Source organism: Parathielavia appendiculata, assembly GCF_033297405.1.
Source record: "Parathielavia appendiculata strain CBS 731.68 unplaced genomic scaffold N657scaffold_34, whole genome shotgun sequence".
NCBI lineage: Eukaryota > Fungi > Ascomycota > Sordariomycetes > Sordariales > Chaetomiaceae > Parathielavia > Parathielavia appendiculata.
In genome coordinates, this window is record NW_026944253.1 from 77,369 (window position 1) to 97,156 (window position 19,788).

At 59.6% G+C, this 19,788-nt stretch overlaps 7 protein-coding genes across 7 annotated transcripts; 4 read left to right on the forward strand and 3 right to left on the reverse strand.

The window, feature by feature from the left end:
• Nucleotides 1–457: 457 nt before the first annotated feature.
• Nucleotides 458–1,130, forward strand: N657DRAFT_323345 (uncharacterized protein). The gene has a single exon (XM_062786810.1). The coding sequence runs from the start codon at nt 612–614 to the stop codon at nt 948–950; it is 339 nt and encodes a 112-aa protein (XP_062642720.1). The 5' UTR covers nt 458–611; the 3' UTR covers nt 951–1,130.
• On the reverse strand, nt 859–9,184 carry N657DRAFT_694068 (uncharacterized protein). The gene is made up of 6 exons (XM_062797261.1): nt 5,446–9,184; nt 4,887–5,405; nt 4,013–4,790; nt 2,779–3,944; nt 2,592–2,714; nt 859–2,506 (listed from the first exon to the last, which is right to left on the reverse strand). The coding sequence occupies exons 1-6, from the start codon at nt 9,030–9,032 to the stop codon at nt 1,312–1,314; spliced, it is 7,368 nt and encodes a 2,455-aa protein (XP_062642721.1). The 5' UTR covers nt 9,033–9,184; the 3' UTR covers nt 859–1,311.
• Nucleotides 9,185–9,533: 349 nt separating this feature from the next.
• On the forward strand, nt 9,534–11,042 carry N657DRAFT_627638 (uncharacterized protein). The gene is made up of 4 exons (XM_062790823.1): nt 9,534–9,570; nt 9,648–10,127; nt 10,259–10,548; nt 10,630–11,042. Exons 2-4 carry the CDS (start codon nt 9,665–9,667, stop codon nt 10,726–10,728), a joined length of 852 nt encoding a protein of 283 aa, XP_062642722.1. The 5' UTR covers nt 9,534–9,570; nt 9,648–9,664; the 3' UTR covers nt 10,729–11,042.
• Nucleotides 11,043–11,444: 402 nt separating this feature from the next.
• N657DRAFT_675220 (short chain dehydrogenase) lies at nt 11,445–12,755 on the reverse strand (the record flags this gene model as incomplete). The annotated part of the gene is made up of 6 exons (XM_062795807.1): nt 11,445–11,929; nt 11,963–11,978; nt 12,074–12,315; nt 12,384–12,518; nt 12,577–12,643; nt 12,735–12,755. 6 exons carry the CDS (start codon nt 12,753–12,755, stop codon nt 11,445–11,447), a joined length of 966 nt encoding a protein of 321 aa, XP_062642723.1.
• Nucleotides 12,756–13,227: 472 nt separating this feature from the next.
• On the forward strand, nt 13,228–14,850 carry N657DRAFT_627642 (class II aminotransferase/8-amino-7-oxononanoate synthase; the record flags this gene model as incomplete). The annotated part of the gene is made up of 2 exons (XM_062790824.1): nt 13,228–14,050; nt 14,124–14,850. 2 exons carry the CDS (start codon nt 13,228–13,230, stop codon nt 14,768–14,770), a joined length of 1,470 nt encoding a protein of 489 aa, XP_062642724.1. The 3' UTR covers nt 14,771–14,850.
• A 795-nt stretch (nt 14,851–15,645) lies between these two features.
• N657DRAFT_582653 (alkaline phytoceramidase) lies at nt 15,646–16,563 on the forward strand (the record flags this gene model as incomplete). Its single annotated transcript, XM_062789626.1, has 3 exons — nt 15,646–15,729; nt 15,813–15,885; nt 15,968–16,563. The coding sequence occupies 3 exons, from the start codon at nt 15,646–15,648 to the stop codon at nt 16,561–16,563; spliced, it is 753 nt and encodes a 250-aa protein (XP_062642725.1).
• Nucleotides 16,564–19,165: 2,602 nt separating this feature from the next.
• On the reverse strand, nt 19,166–19,788 carry N657DRAFT_650745 (uncharacterized protein). The gene has a single exon (XM_062794013.1). The coding sequence runs from the start codon at nt 19,765–19,767 to the stop codon at nt 19,456–19,458; it is 312 nt and encodes a 103-aa protein (XP_062642726.1). The 5' UTR covers nt 19,768–19,788; the 3' UTR covers nt 19,166–19,455.

Genomic DNA, 19,788 nt, shown 5'->3' on the forward strand with positions numbered 1-19,788 from the left:
ACGACCGTCGGTGACCTGCGGCAAGGTAGCTCCAATTGGACGTAGGCTGAGGCCTGTCCGGGCTTGTGTGGTTTTGCAGGGAATGGTACCCGAGAGCGAGTGTCCAGATTCCGACTGGGAAACCCGTAATGACTAACGGCAGTTTCTCAGCTACCGAGTGGCTGGGAAGGGAGGCCGTTGGATGTTGTACTGTAGTGGAGCCTGTCGCACCATGCCAAACCCCATGTAACGTTCCGCGGACGTGCCGAGTATAGAGTCCTGACAAGTCATTTTTTTTAAAATGCCAGTTCCTCCTCTTTCTCATGGAAGTTCAGGTTTCCAGGAAGGTTATCGACCTGCTCCGTACGCGGACAGCATTACCAGAAAAGGAGCGAGCCTCCTTCGCTTGGCTCTGATGAGACGCGCAAGGGGGGCTGGGTTATAGAGGAACTTGGTATTGTATGGCAGCGGGTTTCTCGCCTGGTTTATGATGGGTTGGAAATCGTTGTGAGTGGCGATCGCCATTATTGGGAATCGCATTCGTCGATGAAGAGTGTGGGGATCTCCCTGTATCTGAAGAGGCAGTGTTAGCTTCAGGCACTATACTCAGATCTGCATCATTTACCGCTCCAATGTTGATGCAGGTTTTCCTTTCAAGTTTTCTGCAACAGGTTGACGCTTGTGTTTTGACAAGCTTCTCAGCAGGATTGGCGAGCCCCCGCCATGTGGCAGCCCTAGATTTTGGGGCCGTTAGGGCTTGCGCCAGCCGGTTTAGGCTAAAACGGCCGGGGCCAGACAATCTGCGAAAATGCCGCTGCTCACCGGGAATAATTCCGCAGGGCACGCAAGCGATCCGTGGATTGTCCAGTTGCAAGGGGTGTCAGGGAAAGGAACCTGTCTCCGCTCGCTTATCATGTACGTTACTCTATATACCGCAAATGTACGGATCCGTAGAGAGTTCTCTATTGTGATAGCACAGCCCAGCAAGCCGGATCGCGGAAACCATATTCCGGGTCTAAACCCGTTTTCGGACGCCACAGGCACTGATTGGGAGGTCAATTTGACAAGTGGGACGAAAACACGATCAATCAGGCATTGCAAGGTTGTTGGAGGTCCCTGGGTTCAAAAGCCCTGCTTGTGAGATGATCACCAGCTTCCTCCGTTGACTCTGCCATGTCCAGCAGTATTTCTTATCTATACCATACATCTCCGATTGTACCTCATTAATCCCGTCACCCGCACTCAACTGTGACCATCAATGATTTTACACTTTGTAACTTCCAATGCCGCCGTTGTAGCTACTGCGTCAACCAGCGTGGCAAATCCACTCAATTACGCCCCATTCCTCTCGGCAGCTCGAAGCAGCCCTTCTACGGCATGGGTGCCAAGCGCGCCCAGTGAGCCCAAACCTAGCATTTCGAGCACGGTAATGTCGAAGCCTAGCGCCTGGCGCCACCAGGTACGCATCTCAATAGCGACAAGCGAGTCCATACCGAGATGAGCCAGAGGCACGGCCATGGACGCCTCCAAGTCGTCCGCTGGCCGCAGCAGGAGGTCGAATACGCGCTTGCCAATTTCCAGCGACAGCGTGCGCTTCGCGTCGGCCGTCTTCAGCACACGAGAGTCTGCCCGCACACTGGAAAGGAACGCTTTGAGCCCGTCGCTGCTGCCCGACGCGCGCGAGTCGGAGGAGCCCTTGACGGCCCTGTTGTGGTAAACGGCCATGCGGCGGTCTGCGCGCCAGATAGCTCGGCTCTCGGCCAGCGGCGTGTGCGTGCCAAGCCCCAGGACGAAGGTGTTGCGGGACACGAAGGCGCTACCAACCGGGCCCGGCGAGGTTGTCGTCGCGGGGAGAGACGACAGCATCATGGTCGCCCGCATGGCCTCCAACAGCTCGACCTCGCGGACGCTGTACGCCATCGTAGTCTTGATCTTGCGCAGCAGCTCTTCGTTCTGCGAGATGAAGCCGGCGTCCTCGACACCCCCAATGTCAATGGCAGACGCCGCCAGGCCCAGCCGATTGCGGAACTGGACAAAGGCATCGAGGAACGTGTTGGCGCCGGCGTAATTGGCTTGCCCCGGCTGGCCGATGATGCCGGAGAGCGACGAGAAGAGGACAAAGAAGTCGAGCGTAGCACCCGCCGCGACGCTGGCGTTGTGCAGATGCCAGGTGCCTTGCACCTTGGGGCGGACGGCGCCGTTCCATTCATCCACCGTCATGCGCGTGAAGGCTTGGTCGTGGAGGGCCATGGATAAGTTGATGACGCTCTTGAGGTTCGGCGCCAGCTGTATCGCACGGTAGACGTCGGCCTCGTCCGCGACGCTGCCCTGGACGATGAGCACCTCGCAACCCATGCTCTGAAGCTCGCGCACAAGAGCCTGGTCCTCTGCCTTGGTACCACCGCTGCGGCTTAGGTAGATCAAGCGCCGAGCGCCGTGCTCCACCATGTACCGCGACACCGCCCGGCCGAGCCCGCCGAGACCGCCGGCAAGGAGGTAAGAGGCCGAGCCATCCAGCTCGAGCGTCCTGGGTCGGCCTGCGGGAGGGGGGATGTTGTGATGCTTCCCCACACGGGAAGCCGAGTCTTCCCTCACCTGAATGACGATTTTACCGATGTGCGACCCCTTCTGCATGTAGCGGAAGGTCCTCTATGGCGGATGCCGCAAAGACGGTTGTCGGCCCAATCGGCTTGATATGTCCGTCCCGGAAGAGTCCGATGATGGATTGCATCAATCTAGGATTGTCAGCTCAGTCCGTTACGATTCATCTCTCCCCAAAGCAGTGGTCAGTGGGCTTACTCTTTGCACATATCCGGCTTCTTGAAGCACAGCTGGTCGACGTCGACACAGCAGTAGCTTCGGTTGGCCAGGAAGACATCCATGTCCAACTTGGCGGCCCCGATAATGTCTCTCTTACCAAGCTCCACCATCTTGCCGAATTCGGCAACGCGCCGCCAGGTAGCATGCAGCAGCTCTCCGGAGAGCGAGTTCAGGGCCATGTCGACTCCCTTACCGGCTGGCTCGCGCATGACATCCTCGACGAAGCTGGCGTTTCGCGAGTGGAAGATGCGGTTCCGGGGGATGCCAAAGTTCGTCATGAGGTGCTGAACCTTGTCCTCGCTGCCGACAGTGGTGTATATCTCGGCTCCCGCCATGCGAGCGAGCTGGATGGCGGCGATGCCGACACCGCCGCAGGCGCTGTGGATGAGGATGGACTGACCCTTCCGCAGACCACCTACGTTGAATAGCGAATACAGGACCGTGATAAAGACGGTCGGCATTGTGGCAGCGTCCACAAACGAGAGGCCGTCCACCAGCTTCTCGCACATGCTCTCTGGTACGGTGACGTGGGTGGAGCAGCAGTTGCGGCCCATGAAAAACACCTTGTCGCCGACCGAGAGATCCTTCACGCCAGGTCCGAGACGGACCACCACGCCCGATCCCTCGAGGCCGAAACCGTCCTCGGAAGTTTGCATGAGACCCATGGCGCTCATAATGTCTCGGAAGTTCAGGCCCAGGGCGTACGTCTCGATTTCGACCTCATCTGCCTTCAGGGTCTGCACCAGGCGTCGTCTCCACTCCAGCGCCGCCAGGCGGCCACGCCTGCTGGTGCCGAGAACGAACCTGTCATTGATATCCTCGACCAGGAGCTCGTCTGCGGGGGCAAACGGATAGAGTCTCCCGACATGGACCACGCCGTCGATGATGGCATACTCGAAATCGGGCCTGAGCGTCCCGTCGTCTTGTTCCCGCGCCCAGAACGCCTCGAACACGTCGGCGATCTGTTTTATGGACGCGGCAAAGTCATCCACCTCGAGTGTCGCCACGTCCACCATGAGCTCGGAGCGAATCGTCCGGGCGGTGCCAATGGTTTGCGCCCAACGCGGGTCTTGCGACTGCGCCTGCGAGAGCCGTGTGACCCAAAGCACGCCCGCGCCCTTGGCGCCAGCCTCGGTGAAGATGCCCTTGAAGGCGTCGAGCTCGCCGCATCCATGTTCTCCAAGTATGGACGGTCTAGGTCCAGCAGGGAGACGACGTCCTGGCCTGCGGGCAGGGTCTCGCCCGGGTGGCGTGGGTTCACCGAGTATCCTCTGCTCCGCAGCTGCGCCTCGAGCTGGGCCGCGCTATGGTCATCCTGGTCTCCAGGCAAGGATAATAGCGTGATTCTCTTTTTTTCTGCCACCTTGGGCGTGCTGGCCGGTTTTGTCACCATGATGGCGTTGAGCTGGAACGGTTCCGACGAGTCGAGCACGACCGCGTCGAGCCCCTCAAACCCGGCCGCCACCATCTCGGCCTCCCAGCGCGCTGGATCGACATACGGCTCGTCGATGCGCCCGTCGAGCTCACCGCACCACCAGCCCGGCAGGGTGCCGTAGATGTAATTGACCCACCTGGACGATGGGCACAGCTCTTGCAGCAGGAGCCCCCCCCTGGGCGCAAGCAGGTGGCGCACGTGGCGCAGGCTGTCGCGGAGGGTGCTGGTGGCGTGGAGGACGTTTGTTGCGATGACGAGGTCGTACCGACTGCCCTCGAAGCCTTGGTCGTCGGGGTCCTTGCTGATGTCGAGCGTGGCGTACTCGATGTTGGGGAGGCCCTTGAGGCGCTCTTTGGCCGCGACGAAGAAGCCCGACGAAATGTCGGTGAAGGTGTACTTGGAATAGAGAACCTGCCCCGAGGGCAGGATCAGGCTCTTCTTGATCAGGCTGGCCGTGGACGCGTCCGTGCCCGCGCCGATCTCGAGGACGCGCAGATTTGGCTTGGTGTGCGCGAGGTGGCCAAGGAAGCGCGAGCGGTCGCATTCGTCAGTGAAGCTGTCAATTTATGCAAGGGTGTCGTCGGCCAGCAGGATTTGGAGTGCATCCGTCGCGCCTGTGAAGATGCCTGTGATGCCGGTCAGGACCTTGTACATGCCGATGGCGGCTTCGGACGCCGGCGTGCCCGAGAGTTGTTGAACCAACACAACAGCATGGTCGAAGATGGCTGTATCGTCCATAGCCAGGACGCCCGCCACGTCCATGACCTGCAGCTGGCGGCCCAGCCACTCGCGAAACTTGCTCATGTGGGGCAGCGCCGTCTGTAGGTCGGCCAGCTGGCGGTGCGAGTAGACGAGGCACAGCCCCGTCAGCTCGTCCAGTATGGGCGTGTAGAGGGCACGGTTGACGGACGGCGCGATGAGGTCGGCCGCATTCAGGAAGTCAATGTGTGGCCCCCAGACGTAGCGCGCCGTCGAGGGTGTTCCGCCCGTCTCGGTCCGGTCGCCCTCGTCGATAGCCGACATGTGCGCCTCTACCATATGCAAAACTTGCCTCCCGCCATCAGCGCTAGTAATCTCACCGCTTCCGACAAGGTCGCCGCGGCGGCTGGGTACCGCCGTGGCCTGCACATTGACGTCCTCGGCGGTGCGGTACACAGTCAGCTCGGCGATCCTGGTTGGCACCACCTTGATGAAGGTTCCCTGTTGTGTACCCCTTTGTAGCAGCGACGCTGAGCAGCTGCAGAAAAGCGCCAATGATGCTCGGGTGTAGGTGGTAGTTGGCCTCATCGCCATTCTTGTTGTTGACAACCCTGGCTGTCGCTGACGTCTCAAGCGTGCCGGATCGGATGTCGTCGAGTGTTTGGAAGCTGGGGCCGTAGTGCAGGCCGGCGCGCCGCAGTGTGTCGTAGCACCGCGCCTTGTCGACGCTGCGGGCGAGGGGCTCCGTGGTTTTTGCAGCAGTCCGCTTCGACGCTTCCTCCTGGCCTGCCGGCCCAGCTTCGCCGGTGCAGTGCTTCGCCCATGTGTGCCCGTTGTGTGAGGCGATACTGAACTCCCACCACTTGCTATCGAGCTGATCAGTAAGGCGCCGTGGCCGCAGCGTCGTGATCATCTCGACCGGCTTGCCCTCGGTAAGCACCAGCGCGGCGCTGATGATAAGATGGCGCACCGAAAAGCCTTCCTGCACGCCCGATATCTGCCGGAAGGCCTCGCCGACCATGCCAATGTAGGCGGCGCAGGGAAAGACGATATCATCATCGACAAGGTGGTCGCGCAGCCAGCTAGCGTTCTGGATGTGCAGGACGTTGCGCCAGCTGGGCTCGAGCTCGGTGCTCTCGGGCAGCTTGACCCCAAGGAGATCGTGGTGGGGAAATCTTCGAAGGCGCCATTCCCTCGAGAGCCGCGTTTCACCCCAGTAGCTGTCCTGGTGGTTCCAGGGGTAGCGCGGGAGATCCGGCAGGCACACGCCCTTGCCCATCAGCGCGTGGAAGTCTATAGGCACGCCTAGCGTGAAGAGCTTACCGACAGCGATGAGCAGCGACTCGACGCAGTCCTTGCCGCGAAGCATGGCGGCCGCGTACGGCGCTGAGCTCGACTTGTGGTTCAAGATCTGGCGCAGCGGGCCGGACAGGGCCGAGTGCGGGCCCAATTCCAGGAACATGGCGTTCTGCCCGACGGCGTGGTCAATGATGCTGGCGGCTGCCGAGTGGAACAGCACGCGCGACTCGAGGTTGGTCTGCCAGTACCTTGCGTCCAATACCTTGCCCTCGCCGAGGAGCGAGCCGGTGACGCTAGAGAAGAAGGGCTTAGTTGGGCGCCTGCCGACAATGTCCTTGCGGATGGCGGCGTAGTAGGCCTCGCCGATCTCGACCATGTGGTGCAAATGGTAAGCTTTGTCCACCTTGAGCATGCGCGCCAGCACGTCGGGGCGCGCCTTCTGGATGCGCGAGACAACATCCCCCACCTCGCTGGCGTCTCCCGATAGTGTGACGCTCTTGGGCGAGTTGTCGCAGGCGACCGTCACGTTGGGCACGAGGAAGGGCTTGACATCGGCCACCCCCATGCCAATGGCTGCCATGACACCCTTGCGCGACTGTGTGGTGGTGATGGCGCCACGGCGCCACGCGGTGCAGATGGCCTCGGCCGCTGTTAAGGCACCGGCGGCGTAGGCTGCGGCGATTTCACCGCTGGAATGGCCAACAGTAGCGGCTGCCTCCACGCCAATGGCCGACAGCACATCAACCAGGGCAATCTGGACAGCGGTGCACAGGGGCTGCGAAATCTCAGCCCTGTCGAGCCGGCTCTTGGGGCCCGGCTTAAGCAGCTCCTCCTCGATGGTCCAGCTCGGTGCATCCGGTACCGTCCGTAGGTGCTCGTTCAGGGCCCTGACGGTGCGGCGGAAGACGGCGTTGGACTGCAGCAACTCCTTGCCCGTCGTCGGCCACTGCGCGCCCTGGCCCGTGAAGACCATGACCACGGCTGGCGAGCCTGTAGGCGCCACTTTTCCAGCAGGGTATATAGTGCCCGCAGTGCTTCCGCTGTTGGTTACCATATAGGCACGATGCGGAAGGTGCTCGCGCCTGGTGGCCAATGTGTACGCCACGTCCTTGATCCGCTCCGGATGCTTGGCGACAAAGGCCTGGTGGTTGTCGACGGTTTTCTTGAGCGACTCGGCCGAGTTGGCCGAGCATACCAACAGCGTTGGGCGCCCGACCTCCGATTCCGGCTCCGTACTATTATTACCGTCGGGCGCGACGCTGACTTTGGGGAGCCAGAGGCGCGCCGAGTCGAGGATGACGTGCCCGTTGGCGCCGCCAATACCAAACGCGCTGACGCCAGCCCGCTCGAGGCGCGCCTTGGGCCAGGGGGTTGGGTCCACGGGCACCGTCAGCTTCTTCGCCTGGAACGGGATGGCCGGGTTGGGCGTGTTGAATTTGATGTTGGGCGGGATTGTCTGGTTCTCCAGGGCCAGGACCACCTTGATCAAGGATGCCAGGCCCGAGGCGCCCTCAGAGTGGCCGAGGTTGGGCTTGACGGACCCGATATAGACGCCGTGGTCGCCAAAGACGCGGCCGACGGCGTCCGCCTCGATCGGGTCGCCGATGGGCGTTCCGGTGCCGTGGCACTCGACGAAGGCCGTCTGCGAGTAGTCGCGGATCCTGGCCACCTTGTACGCGCGCCTTATCATGGCCTCGTGGCTGTCGGCGCTGGGGCACGAGATGCCCGGCGTCCGGCCATCGCTGTTGGTCGCCGTGGCCCGGATGACGGCGCGCACGGGGTTCCCGTCCCGGATGGCCGCCTGCAGCGGCTTGATGTACAGGGCCGTGATGGCCTCGCCGCGGGCGTAGCCGTCGGCGTCGGCCGGAAAGGTCTTGCACGAGCCCTCCGGGGAGAGCACGCCCTGTTCGGACATGGCCGCCGTCATGCCCGGTGCGAGGATCAGGTTGGCGCCGCCCACGATGGCCGCGGTGCAGTCGCCGCGGCGCAATGCCTGGCAGGCCTCGTGCAGCCCCACCAGGGCGGCCGAGCAGCCCGTCCGGATGGTCATGCTGGGGCCCCGGAGGTCCATCTCGTACGACACGCGGTCCGAGAGCATGAAGTCTCCATAGCCACTGACACGGTACAGGCCGTGCTGCTGCGAGTCCTTGGCAAACATCTCGCACCAGTCCTCGCCGAAGCTGCCCATGTAGCAGCCCGTGAGGGAGCCGCGGAAGGCCACCTCGCCGGCGTCGTCCAGGGCCTCGCGCGCCACCTCGAGCATCTGCCGGTGGTGCGGGTCGGCGCGCTCGAGCTCGGCACGCGGGATGCTGAAGAAGGACGCGTCGAGCCCGGCGAGGTTGATGCTGGCATCGTCGAGAAAGTATCCGTGCTGCGTCTTGACCGTGCCTGGCTTGGCCGTGGCCGAGTAGTACGCCGACACGTTGTAGCGCGACTCGGGCACGCGCGTGCGAGCGTCGCCCTTGGCCAGCAGAAAGTCCCAGAGCTGTGTGGGCGTCGAGAGCCCCCCTGGCAGGCGCAGCGCCATCCCGCAGATTGCTACCTGGAAGTTGTCGTCGTCGTCGTCGTCGTCGGTGCGTGTGTTGCTGGACACGGACCCAGAGCTACCGTTGGTGGTGGTGTTGTAGACGCCATTCAAGTTCCGTGCGCCGTTGACGTGGCCGTTGAGGTAAGTGATCCCGTTTTTGCCGTTTGTGCCGTTTGTGCCGTTGCCGTGAGAGCTCTCGATGGCTTGGGCATGGTAGTACTGCCCAGCAGCAATGCCGTTGCCGTGGCCGTTGGCAGTAGCATAGTCGCCCATGGTTGTTCGTTCTGTATGCTGGTGTCTTATGGTACCTTTGGGTATATAGTAAGTTGGGAGGTACGCCGTTGCTAGCTGTCAAAGGGGAGAGATATCACGACGGCTTTTGCTGGACTTGCCATCTCTTATTGTAGCGCGATGAGAGCCGTGGGACAATCAGAAAACCCTCCTCACCGTAAGCCCTGGTGCAACTTGGTGATAGGTCCGGCCATTCCTCCCGGCCTAAGGTCCTATTGCTGTCGCGGCTAGATACCTAGGTACTTCCCTGAATGACGTCCTACCGTACTGTTGCCCTGACTGGGGTTCGTCGAGTGTTGGGAGTCCATTCCCGGGTCCCGGGTCGGCTGCTGACGGGACGGGCCCCGCCCCGGAACATCCGTGCCGCAAGCACGCTTCCCACTTCGGGTTCCGAGCCCGATTAGCACCCATCGCGTAATATGACCTATCAACAACGGGCCCTTCGACACGCCCTCTCGCGCACTATGGCTATGGCCCGCCCCTGTAACACTTCGCCGTGATTCTGGTCTAGGTAAAGATAGTGAGTCCCGCTGCACACGCTCTCACCTGACTGTTCTTCATTCCTTACTGCCTGCCTTACCTAGTTGCGAGTTCCAGTACCTCTGCCATCTACAATGTCCCCGACAGCCCCAACGCTCGTGCAATGGGTGGCTCCGTCCCCGGCCGTCGCATACTGGGCGGCATCGGCATTCTACAACGCCATCGACGCCCTTGGTCTGTTTGCCCAGCACCGCATCCGGCCGAGCGACGAAGAATGCAAGAAGAACCTCGCAACCAGGGCCGCTGTCTTTCGCCACATGGTCATCTACCACGCCGTAGCGACCTCATTCCTCCTGGTGGCGGGCGAGATGTTCCCTCCGCCCGTCGAGAAGCAGGGTGGCGCAGGGACGCTGGAGTGGTTCTACTTCGTCCTCGAGAAATTGTTTGGCTGGCAGGCCGAGTCGAGCATGGCCTACTGCTGCTCATGGGCACTGAGGGCGGCATACCTCGTTGCTCGGCAGTTTCTGGCGCTGGTGATCCTGGACACTTGGGTGTTTTGGTGTCACTACTTCGAGCACCAGGTTCCCTGGCTCTACCGTAGGCCCCTCTTCCTTCCCCCTTTTTCCTCCTTCCCTCCCTCTCCCCAACCCTTTTCTTTTCCTTCTTCATCCTTTTTCCCGCCTTTCATTCGCTCTGTGATGGCGTAAGTCTGATTTTGCGAGTGACAGGCAACATCCACTCGGTGCACCTTCAGCTATACACGCCGTTCCCATTTGGCGCTCTTTACAACCACTGGGCCGAGAGCATCTTTGTTGACGGCATGGGGGCCATGGTCGCCTCGGTGGTCATCCGTCTGACAGGCGCCGAGCAAATCGCCTTCTTCTCGCTCGTGACCATCAAGACGGTCGAGGACCACGCCCCCTACGAGCTCCCGTGGAGCCCGTTTGTCATGTTTGCCAGGTGGACGGGCGCCGGGGTTGTGTACCACAACGTACACCACCAGAGCTGGGGCTTGAAGGTATGTCCAGTGTTCCTGTGCCGTTTTTCTTTCTTGTACCCGTATACAGATAGGGCATTGGCTTATTTATCCCCTTGGCAGACCAACTTTGAAATTTACTTTACTTGGTGGGACCGATGGATGAACAGTACCTACAGGGGGACCCGGACGTTGCAGGACAGACAAGGTCCGGTCGTTTGAGGCGGCTCCCGCTAGCTCTGCCGCTTCTCACCAGAAGAACGGGGTTGTGAAGAATGGCCATACCCGTCACTTCAAGGCGGAGTTGGCGCCAGCACGGGAATAGGGGAACCCGTGATCGGTGACCGGGATGGGTAAGCGGCAACTTTTGGCATGGATCCTGATATATCATTCCCGTGAGGTTGTGGTGACTGGAGAGGGAGATAACGATGCAGATTCGATGATAATAGGCAAGTGCCCAAAGCGGAGGATGGCTGCAGAGGCTCAAGAACTGCCTACTGTACCTTAGTCTTGCATAGAGGCAGCTGCCAACAGGTACTGCGACATGTAGGCACCAGACTTTACAGCCACTCAAATCCCTATATGCAGTGCACCGGAAGTTAAACTCTAACCAGTGACAATGTTAATTGAAAGATACGGTATATGAAATCAAACAATCTAGACTTGGTTTAATTATTATAGTTTTCACGCCTGCATTACTACCTGTTTCTTTCTTTGTTGGAATGGTACTAAAACTTTTGGAGGCAGATCCACCATCCATCCATTTTGCACACAAACAGTTGTGGCAACACCATTTGGTGATGGCTGCGTATGCATTGCGAAAGCAAAGGGAGGGATAGTTGAGAGATTTTCATAGGTGGCCTAGGTCTAATAGAGGTAGATGGTCCCTTTGGGTGCAACATGCATTACATAGATGATGACTCTTCCCTCCTCTACTGCTATTCCTGATGCTTCTTTTCGACCTGAACACCATGACGTTCAAGAAGCTCTAGGCGCCCTGTTTTGCACATCCTCTCGAACCAAAACCGGTTCACCAGCGGCCAGAGGAGCACCAGCAGTAATCCCAGCAGCGTATCCACGATGCCCGGTCCCCGTCGAGCCGACGGACCCAGAATGCCGGAACGGAGCAGCCCGGACTGGAAATCCGGGCACACGGCAAAGGAGCCCCTTTCGACGCCGGCGAGGATACGCTGCGCCATCTCGTCGCTGGATGGGAAGCACTTCGTCAGCGCTTCGATTTCCATGTCGGTGCCCTCCATCTGCTTCGTCAGTCTTGGTTTTGACGCTTGCTCGGCAATAAGGGCAGGCGAGATGAAGGTGCCGGGAAATGCGCAGTGGATCTTGTAAGTCGATGCCGGGTTGGACAGCAGCAGAGCTTCCAATCTCAAGGTGTCGGCGATTGCGCGCACCGCGTATTTGGATGCTTTTTTTTAGCGTTAGCCGCCCGTTGCCATACCTACTTTAAGGGTAAACTGTGCTTGGACATCACCTGCGTACGGGTGTATGCGTCGTAGCCAGGCAGCGCAACGAAGGCGGCAGTGCTGCTCACAAACACCACCCGACGTACTCTCGGGTCTGACGCCGGTTCTGCTCCCCGTTGCCAAGCCTGCCGGTCGGCCTCCCTCCAAATCCTCAACGCTGCCTGCGCGGCAAACACGGCTGTGAGGTAGTTGTTGTTTATGGCCTGCTTTAGGTCACCGGGCGTTATATCCGCAAGGAATCCGTTCTCCAATATGGCGCCCCCCGTCGAGCAGTAGAGGTCGTCGGGAATCCGTTTCTGACATCTAAAAACTTGCTCGACCTGGGCCCCTCATGTCCATCAGTGAGGCACTTTGACCCTGAACATTCCTAAGGCGGGGTATCAAGGGGAAGGAAACATGCCTGCGAGCCATCCGCCAGATCGACCGACACGGCGTCCAACTCTTGGTTCTTGTTCACTCGCAGTTTGAGGACATCTTCTTTGGCGCTGGCGAGCCGTTCTCCGTTCCGCGCAAACAGCGTTACGTGGGCGCCTTGCCAGTTTGGTGTCAAAGAACGTCCCAATAGGCCCTCACGGTGAACGAGACGAACCTCTAGCAAACAAGATCTTGGCCAGCCCCTTTCCCAAACCACCGGATCCTCCGGTGATAAAGTACGTCTGTTGGCATCCTCATCAGCAATTTTTTATATCCTATTTTTTTTGCTATATGACTGGGGTGCGGTACGCCAATGACATGGACTGGACCTACCTTGCCGCTAAGATCGCCCATGTTGACACAAATCAGCCCACAATGAAGATCAGGTTACCTCAGGCGGGCGGGATTCGAACGGACTGAACTCTGTATAATGCCTGTTGCAATGGATAGGCTACGGGGCTGCCGGGTCTTGGTTTCTTCCCGTTTGGCATTTGCTTGGGTCGGGTTCCGTGCCCCGAGCTGACGGGTTCCAGGCGCCGCTCCCTAGCTCCGAAAGCGTCATGTGGGGGTGCTAACTAAACACAAGGATGGTGACTGCTGAGTGCCAGCGGGATTAGCAAAGAAGACCGGGTTCCGATGTCGTTGACGAGAGAAGTCTGTAGAGATAAACGGGGTTTGGAAGAAGATGGGTGGCGCGTGGGAACGCGAACAAATATCAAGGGCTGAAGGGACACAATTGTCAAACATGGAGTGCTGTTTCAACACCCAAGCATCACCAAAGCTGCGCCTCTGTTTTTAGATTTCGAACTCCTACTGAGCCGCCAACATGTCGGCCCTCATGCTCGCGGACTGGATCAAGGCGCAGCAGCCTCGGGGAACGACTGCCAAAGCAAAGACGGAATCGGTCTTTTACCGCAACCTCGAGGAGGAGCTCGACGTTCGGCGAGCCGAGCACAGCCTTGTGACGCTGCGAACGCGGCGGGATGCCATTGATTTTTCGTCCAACGACTTTCTTTCTCTGGCGAGCTCGGGTCTGCTGCGCATGGCCTTCTTCGACGAGCTCGCGCGGCACCCGGGCTTCCAACTGGGCAGCACGGGCTCCCGCCTGTTGGATGGCAACAACACGTACATCGAGGCGGTGGAGCGTGAGCTGGCCGCCTTCCACGGCGCCGAGGCCGCCATCATCGTCAACTCGGGCTACGAGGCTAACGGCGCCATCTTCTCGGCCATCCCGCGCCCCGGCGACGTCGTCGTCTACGACGAGCTGATCCACGCGAGCGTGCATGACGGCCTCAAGGAGTCGCTGGCCCTAACCCGTATGTCGTTCCGTCACAACGACGTCGACGACTTTTACCAGGCGCTGCTCAGCGTGCGCGAATCCCAGCCCATGGTCCGCCGCGGCGAGCGCTCCGTTATCATCTCGGTCGAGTCCGTCTACAGCATGGACGGCGACGTCTGCCCGCTGCGCGAGCTGGTGGCCGCTGCCAAGGACATCTTTCCCGGGGGCAACGCCGTCTTTGTCATTGACGAAGCCCACAGCACCGGCGTATTGGGGCCCCGCGGCGCCGGGCTCGTCAACGCGCTGGGTCTCGAGAAGGAAATTGCGATCCGGATGCACACTTTCGGCAAGGCGCTGGCCTCCTCGGGCGGTATGTTGTCCATCTCTCTTTGACTCAGCGATGAGGGAACTCATACATATATAATATATATACATGATTACAGCCGTCATTCTGGCCAACGACACTATCCGGACCGTCTTGATCAACCACGCTCGGTCCATCATCTACACGACCGCCCCGTCTTTCCCGATGTTGGCCGGCATACGGGCGGCCTACTCGCTGCTAAAGTCCGGCATGACGCAGCAGGCGCAGGACCGGGTCCAGCTCCTCGTCCGGCACTTCTTCAAGCACATCGTGGCCAAGCCCGTCTGGGCGCAGGCGAACGAGATGGGCATTCTCAACATCCCGCTGAGCAAGGACTGGGAGTCGCGCGAGTTTGTGACGCAGATCGTGCCCGTCTGGACACGCCAGCGCTACAACTACTTCCTCGTCTTCCACCTGCAGCTCGCTAAGTTCTGCGCCTTCCCCATCGACTTCCCCGTCGTGCCCAAGGGGACGAGCCGCGTGCGCCTCGTCTTCCACGCCACCAACACCGAGGCCGAGGTCGAGGGGCTGGCCCAGGCCATCGCGCAGTGGGCCGAGGAGATGGTCGACATTGAGAAGTCGGCCAAGGGCGTCAGAATACCCACCGCGGCGAGACAAGTCTACTCTTGGATGTCGGCTGGTGAGAACTGTAATGGTGTCGCTACTGCTAATGGTGCAAGTGGCGCAAACGGGTTTCAACACTTACGGTTGACAGAGGCTGCATGAAGAGACACAGTTAGATACCTACCTATGTAGGTAAAACAGGCTGTAGTGGCATTGGATATCTACATGTATTTCGTTCTGGATGCAGTGGCGGCTTGACCGTTCCAATAAACCGGCTGTGTGAATTATAAATGCGTCCGAGTGGTTGAGGCGTTGGACAGAGGAACATGTTAGACAGCTCGACAGCGTCAAAGCCTGTCAGGCCGCTTCCGCTTGGCAACGCGGCGCAGCAATGCATATCGGCCACCGGCTCCAACGTGACTGGCGGCACACACGGCGTGCGCTCACCGGGCTCTCGATAAGATCGTCTTACATGATGGATGTGACGGATTCAGTCAAGGAAGTTGAGCTGGCGAGTAAATCGCAACTAGTATCGTTCCGGTCCATCTGCTTGTCACAAAGGTGGGCGGAGGTTCCTCAGCCCTTTGACAACGTTGGCAGGGCTCTCACCACAGTAAAAGATTTGAAATTTTGGGCCACAGTGCCACTCAACACTCAACACGCTGTTAATAAGGGAGGGGTGTTCCGACAACAACTAGACCGACACCCACCCCGCCCCCCCCAACCACCCAACCCGCCCGCACCTTACGTATCTTCCAGGTTCACTTGCTGTACTTATATAAGATGCCTCGGGAGCCCGTGTCTCAGCCATATCATGCCATCCTTTTGTGTAACTGTAAAGTTCTTCAACACGACATTTGATGCCGAGGAAACTCAACCCCACGTCCTGTCACTGCTTTCCAACCTGGAAGCAAGTCAACAGCCTCCTCTGACGTACACCGAATAAGCACCGTAACCATACCTTACCGGTCCTTCCCTCCCACAACAGCTCTGTTAGGACCCTTCGCCTCAGTCACCGGACGCGACCGCTAAACAAAATGGGGCACCACAACCACCACTTTGATGGCGACCCGTTTGCCAACAAGGGACTTTGGAGCCCGCCGACTAGTGCAGCAAAGTACGTAATTAGGGCCGTTAAATAGTAAACGCAGGTTGTTTTGGAGCAGATCTCGTGCTGACCTGCGCCCCCCCCCCCCATCGCCAGCTTCTGCGAAGAGATTACGCCGTCACCGTCTACATTGCCGAGCTCATCAATGCGCTCTCGAGCCTGGCCTATTGTACGCCCCTTCACTTAGGTTACTTTCTTACCTAGGTAGTGTTCGAGGTGCTTTGTCGCAGAAAGCTGACTCGCCTTGCTAGCATACCTGGCAGTCCGGCGATTCTCGGGCAGAATGCGAAAACATGACCCCCTCCCGGTGGCCCTCTTCCTCGTCGGTTTCTCGTCCACGGGGTACCACGCCACGCTTCGCCAGGGGCCGCAGTTCCTGGACGACATGAGTATGCTCTTTCTCGGCGCCTGCCTCCTGCAGACGCTGTACAGCCACGGCCAGACGCCGGCCGTCTCCGCCCTAGTCGCGGCCGCAGTGGCTTTGGGAACCGGGGCAATGGCGATTCTCTACATCCGATCTGCCGACATCCTCGTCCACTTTTCCACATTTACCATCATGGTGAACCTCATCTGGCCGCGCACGCTGTATATCATTTACGCTGGTTCCTCCAGACCGACGCGCGAGAAGGTCAAGCTCGTGCTCCGTTTCAGGAAGGCAGCGGCGTTGATCGTCGGTGCCTTCTTGGTCTGGAATGTGGACTTGGAGATGTATCTGCAACTGCGGGCGATCCGTCACAAGCTGGGACTCCCGTGGGCATGGACGCTGGAGTTGCACGGCTGGTGGCATATCCTTACGGCGCTGGGCGCGACCGAGTACGTCGATCTAGTGAGGGCCCTGTGTTACTAGTAGCAGAACTAATCTGGGCTCTCGCGTCCAATACGGATTGTGGCAGATTTGAGTGGTACCAGGGGGTATCAACAGAAGACCATTTAGTAGTCTCGCTTCTAGTCTAGTCGATAGTAAAGCCAGGGTTTCCTCCCCCCAGCCAACCCCCGGCGAACTCACCAGTGAGTTGCTGAAAGATGGCCTTGAACTCCGGGGAGTCGGCATCCCACAACATGCTATCACACAACGTACCATACTCTGGAGTATCCGTCAAGCGGACTCGCGCTATGGGATCTACTGTACAGCCCTCCGAAGCCCGTATCGATCCTTCCGGAGCCAAGGGGTTGTTAATGATGCCACCCGTCAGCCCATCGGCCCGCAGGCTAGCCATCGAAGACACGCCGGTGAATGGCACCGAGTCGACCGCGCTTGGTGGAGTAGTCCAGGGTGACAGGTCGTACTGTCCGTTGATGACAGAGCGGCTCTGGGCCGCAGCCGCGAAATCAGCTACGGCGCGGGAGAAGTCGTACAGCTTCGACACATGGGAGGAGGGCCCGCTCAGGTTGGACATGGTGCGGAGCATGCTGATAAATGACTGCAGCAGCTCCAAGTCGCCGCTATCGCCACTCGCGGCGGCCCTGTGTGTTGCGAGCTGCAGGACGCCCACCAAGGGGTAATGGCAGATAAGCCTAGGAAAGGAGTAAGTATGAGCTCGTACTGCGCTTAGGAGAGCATCTATTTAAATACCACGTCAAATTAGCGTAGGCACCCAAATCGTTCTGGCTCCTCCACAAGCGAAGAAACAAGCGCAAGCAGCACCGCGCGTCGTCCAGAAGGCGCGGGGCGCCGCGCATGCCGGGGTCGTCGCCGGTGACAGGCCACAGCACGAGGATTCGGGTTAAGCGGAACGCAAGCACGCGCTCTGCGACGTAGCTCTCGCTCGGGTCCATGCATTTGTCGTCCTCGGCCGTGACCTCACCTCCGTGCTCGTCCCACCAGCCTTGCAGAGTCTGCTCCAGGTCGGAGACGGTCCGCCTGGTCTCGCCGCATCCCCCACCGGCGAGGTGGGATTCCCTTGCGTAGAGGCTGGTATAAGCGCGTTCCTCGATGTGGGCCAGTTTGACTCGGGCCGTTAGGTGGTGACTTGCGGCTTCGTCTATGATGTGCGAGGAGGCGTCGACAATGCCGGGGCTGCTGGCGGCGGCGGCCAGGTCCGACCCGTCCGATATGTCTGGGGACCACCCCATTGTCCAGTGCATCGCGGCTTTCATGATGCACAGGCTGTGGAGTGTCTGCTGCCGCTCTTGGACATCGTCCGGGTTGAGCTTCCCGTTGTGGGAGAAGTCGGGCATGTGCAACCTGATAGACTTGGCCACATGGACAGCGAGGTTGAATAACAGGCTGAGAGCCTGGGGGTTCAGGTACTGCTGGGCCACCAAGCACTGATGGGCGAGCTCCCCTCTGTCAGCTCCTCAAGTTCTTCGTGTCAGAGGTGGGGTTTGGGTGGAGGCCACGGTGACAGACCAGAGAAAGGAGTGCCTGGACATTGATCAGACGAGGACGTAGCAACAGCTCCGGTGTTTGGATGGCTCGTTTGGCGTTTGCTACGAACGACTGGACGAGATCAAGGTCTATCGAAGGGAGTGCGGCTTGGGTGTTCCCCTGATCAGCTGCCGTATTCTTCTCTGCGCTCTGGAGAGATTTGGCGGTGAGCGTCAAGAGAATGACATTGTTGGAACAGACGAGGTATGCGCGATGATGGACCGGGTCGTCGTTGTCGATGCGCTGGGCGACATCGACCAGGCGTCGGAAGCTCTGCTTTGTCCAGATGGGCAGGCAGAGGTTGACCAGAATCGAAGTAGGTGTCCACCATGACCTCCAACAGGGCCAACGGGGGGGTCCAAGGGGGTGATGGCTCGCCACGCCCATCGGTGAATGCCCCTTCGTCTTGAACGGCCGCCGCCAACTGGCCGAGTCTCTCGCGGACGTGACCGGCCACGCCCCGAAATGTGTCGTCGCTCGGCAGCAGCGCGCCGCAAGCAGGCTCCAGCACAAACTCGGTGAAGTCGTGAATCAAGGACAGCAGTGACGTGGGCCCAGAGTAACCCTCGCTGATCGAGCTGGTCATGTCGCTCAGGCTGCTGCTGGTACGGTGGACGTTGTGTCGACGACCGGGCCGACGCCTGCACTGGTACAAAGCCGGAGTATCGCAAGAAGACGACCGGCGGCTTTCGGTTGCGCTGAACTGCCCATCCGGCGACGAAGAGAATGCCGTCTTGGACCCGGAGCCAGACGAGGCGCTGGCAGGAGAGCTTTGGATCTCGGCAATCGCACCCTCTACTCGCTCAAGCCGCTGTCCAAGTGCAACTGCCGTCTGATTTCTGAATAGTTGGGCCATGCTTGATCAGCTCCCGGGTTCCGGATTGACACTTGAAGAGGCTGCCCGGCTTACAGGTTCGTTATTTGATTCCGCTTCTTACCCTGGCCGGACCACAAGCACTCCTGGCCAGCCTAGGAGACCGGATGGTATGTTAATTACGTTCCAATTTTGGCTGGGTAAGGTAGGTACTCGACCCGCCGACTGCGAGTTGGCTAATTAAGGTCAGGGGCATATGGCATGGATACCACCCGACTCTTTCGACGTTCTGAAGAAGAGACAGGGCACCCCCGGCCCTGCCCGGTTCTGGGGGAGCGGAATCAAGAGTCTGGCGGCGCGACCGACCAGTGCGACGAAGCTACGAGGACCGGAGCGAAAGCTGTTGTACGATTCCGATTGCAAGAGTTGTTAATCGACCGAGGAGACGGAGAGTAACGGGTTCGTTAAAGAAGGCACACGGGCAGCCGGCTCTCCTGCAAGGCGCTTTGCCCTCTTGACAAACAGCACACTACAAGAGGAGGAACTACAATGGTGGATCAGGGCTGGTTAGTGGCAGTGCGACCGAGGGAGCTGCGCCGGTGTGGCAGCTCTTTCGACGGCCTGCTGCAAGACACGGTCGGCACTGCGGCTTCGGCCTCGTGGGGAGACCCTCGTAGTGCAACGGGAAGCTGGATGTTGGGGTTGCGCCCGGCGGAAGGTGGGCCGTGGTGGCTATACTGGACCGAGGGAAAGATGGTGGAATTGCGGTCCCGGCTCGCATCCGGGCTGCATGCGAGAAACAGACGATGCCTTGGCGGGGGACCTGTTTGACTGTACGCGTGGCCGAGCCACGTCCCTTCCGGGGGCATAGGTTACGGTATGGGATGAAG

What these genes read in the sequence shown, in the direction of transcription:
- N657DRAFT_323345 (XM_062786810.1), top strand. Translation starts at nt 612, where the DNA reads ATGTTGATGCAGGTTTTCCTTTCAAGTTTTCTGCAACAGGTTGACGCT.
- N657DRAFT_694068 (XM_062797261.1), bottom strand. Translation starts at nt 9,032, where the DNA reads ATGGGCGACTATGCTACTGCCAACGGCCACGGCAACGGCATTGCTGCT. An exon ending in AGCGTCGCTGCTACAAAGGG is followed by an intron (nt 5,406 to 5,445) that starts GTACACAACAGG and finishes GGTGCCAACCAG; the next exon opens with GATCGCCGAGCTGACTGTGT. An exon ending in TGCCCGCAGGCCAGGACGTC is followed by an intron (nt 3,945 to 4,012) that starts GTCTCCCTGCTG and finishes GACGCCTTCAAG; the next exon opens with GGCATCTTCACCGAGGCTGG.
- N657DRAFT_627638 (XM_062790823.1), top strand. Translation starts at nt 9,665, where the DNA reads ATGTCCCCGACAGCCCCAACGCTCGTGCAATGGGTGGCTCCGTCCCCG. An exon ending in CCAGGTTCCCTGGCTCTACC is followed by an intron (nt 10,128 to 10,258) that starts GTAGGCCCCTCT and finishes TGCGAGTGACAG; the next exon opens with GCAACATCCACTCGGTGCAC. An exon ending in ACCAGAGCTGGGGCTTGAAG is followed by an intron (nt 10,549 to 10,629) that starts GTATGTCCAGTG and finishes TCCCCTTGGCAG; the next exon opens with ACCAACTTTGAAATTTACTT.
- N657DRAFT_650745 (XM_062794013.1), bottom strand. Translation starts at nt 19,767, where the DNA reads ATGCCCCCGGAAGGGACGTGGCTCGGCCACGCGTACAGTCAAACAGGT.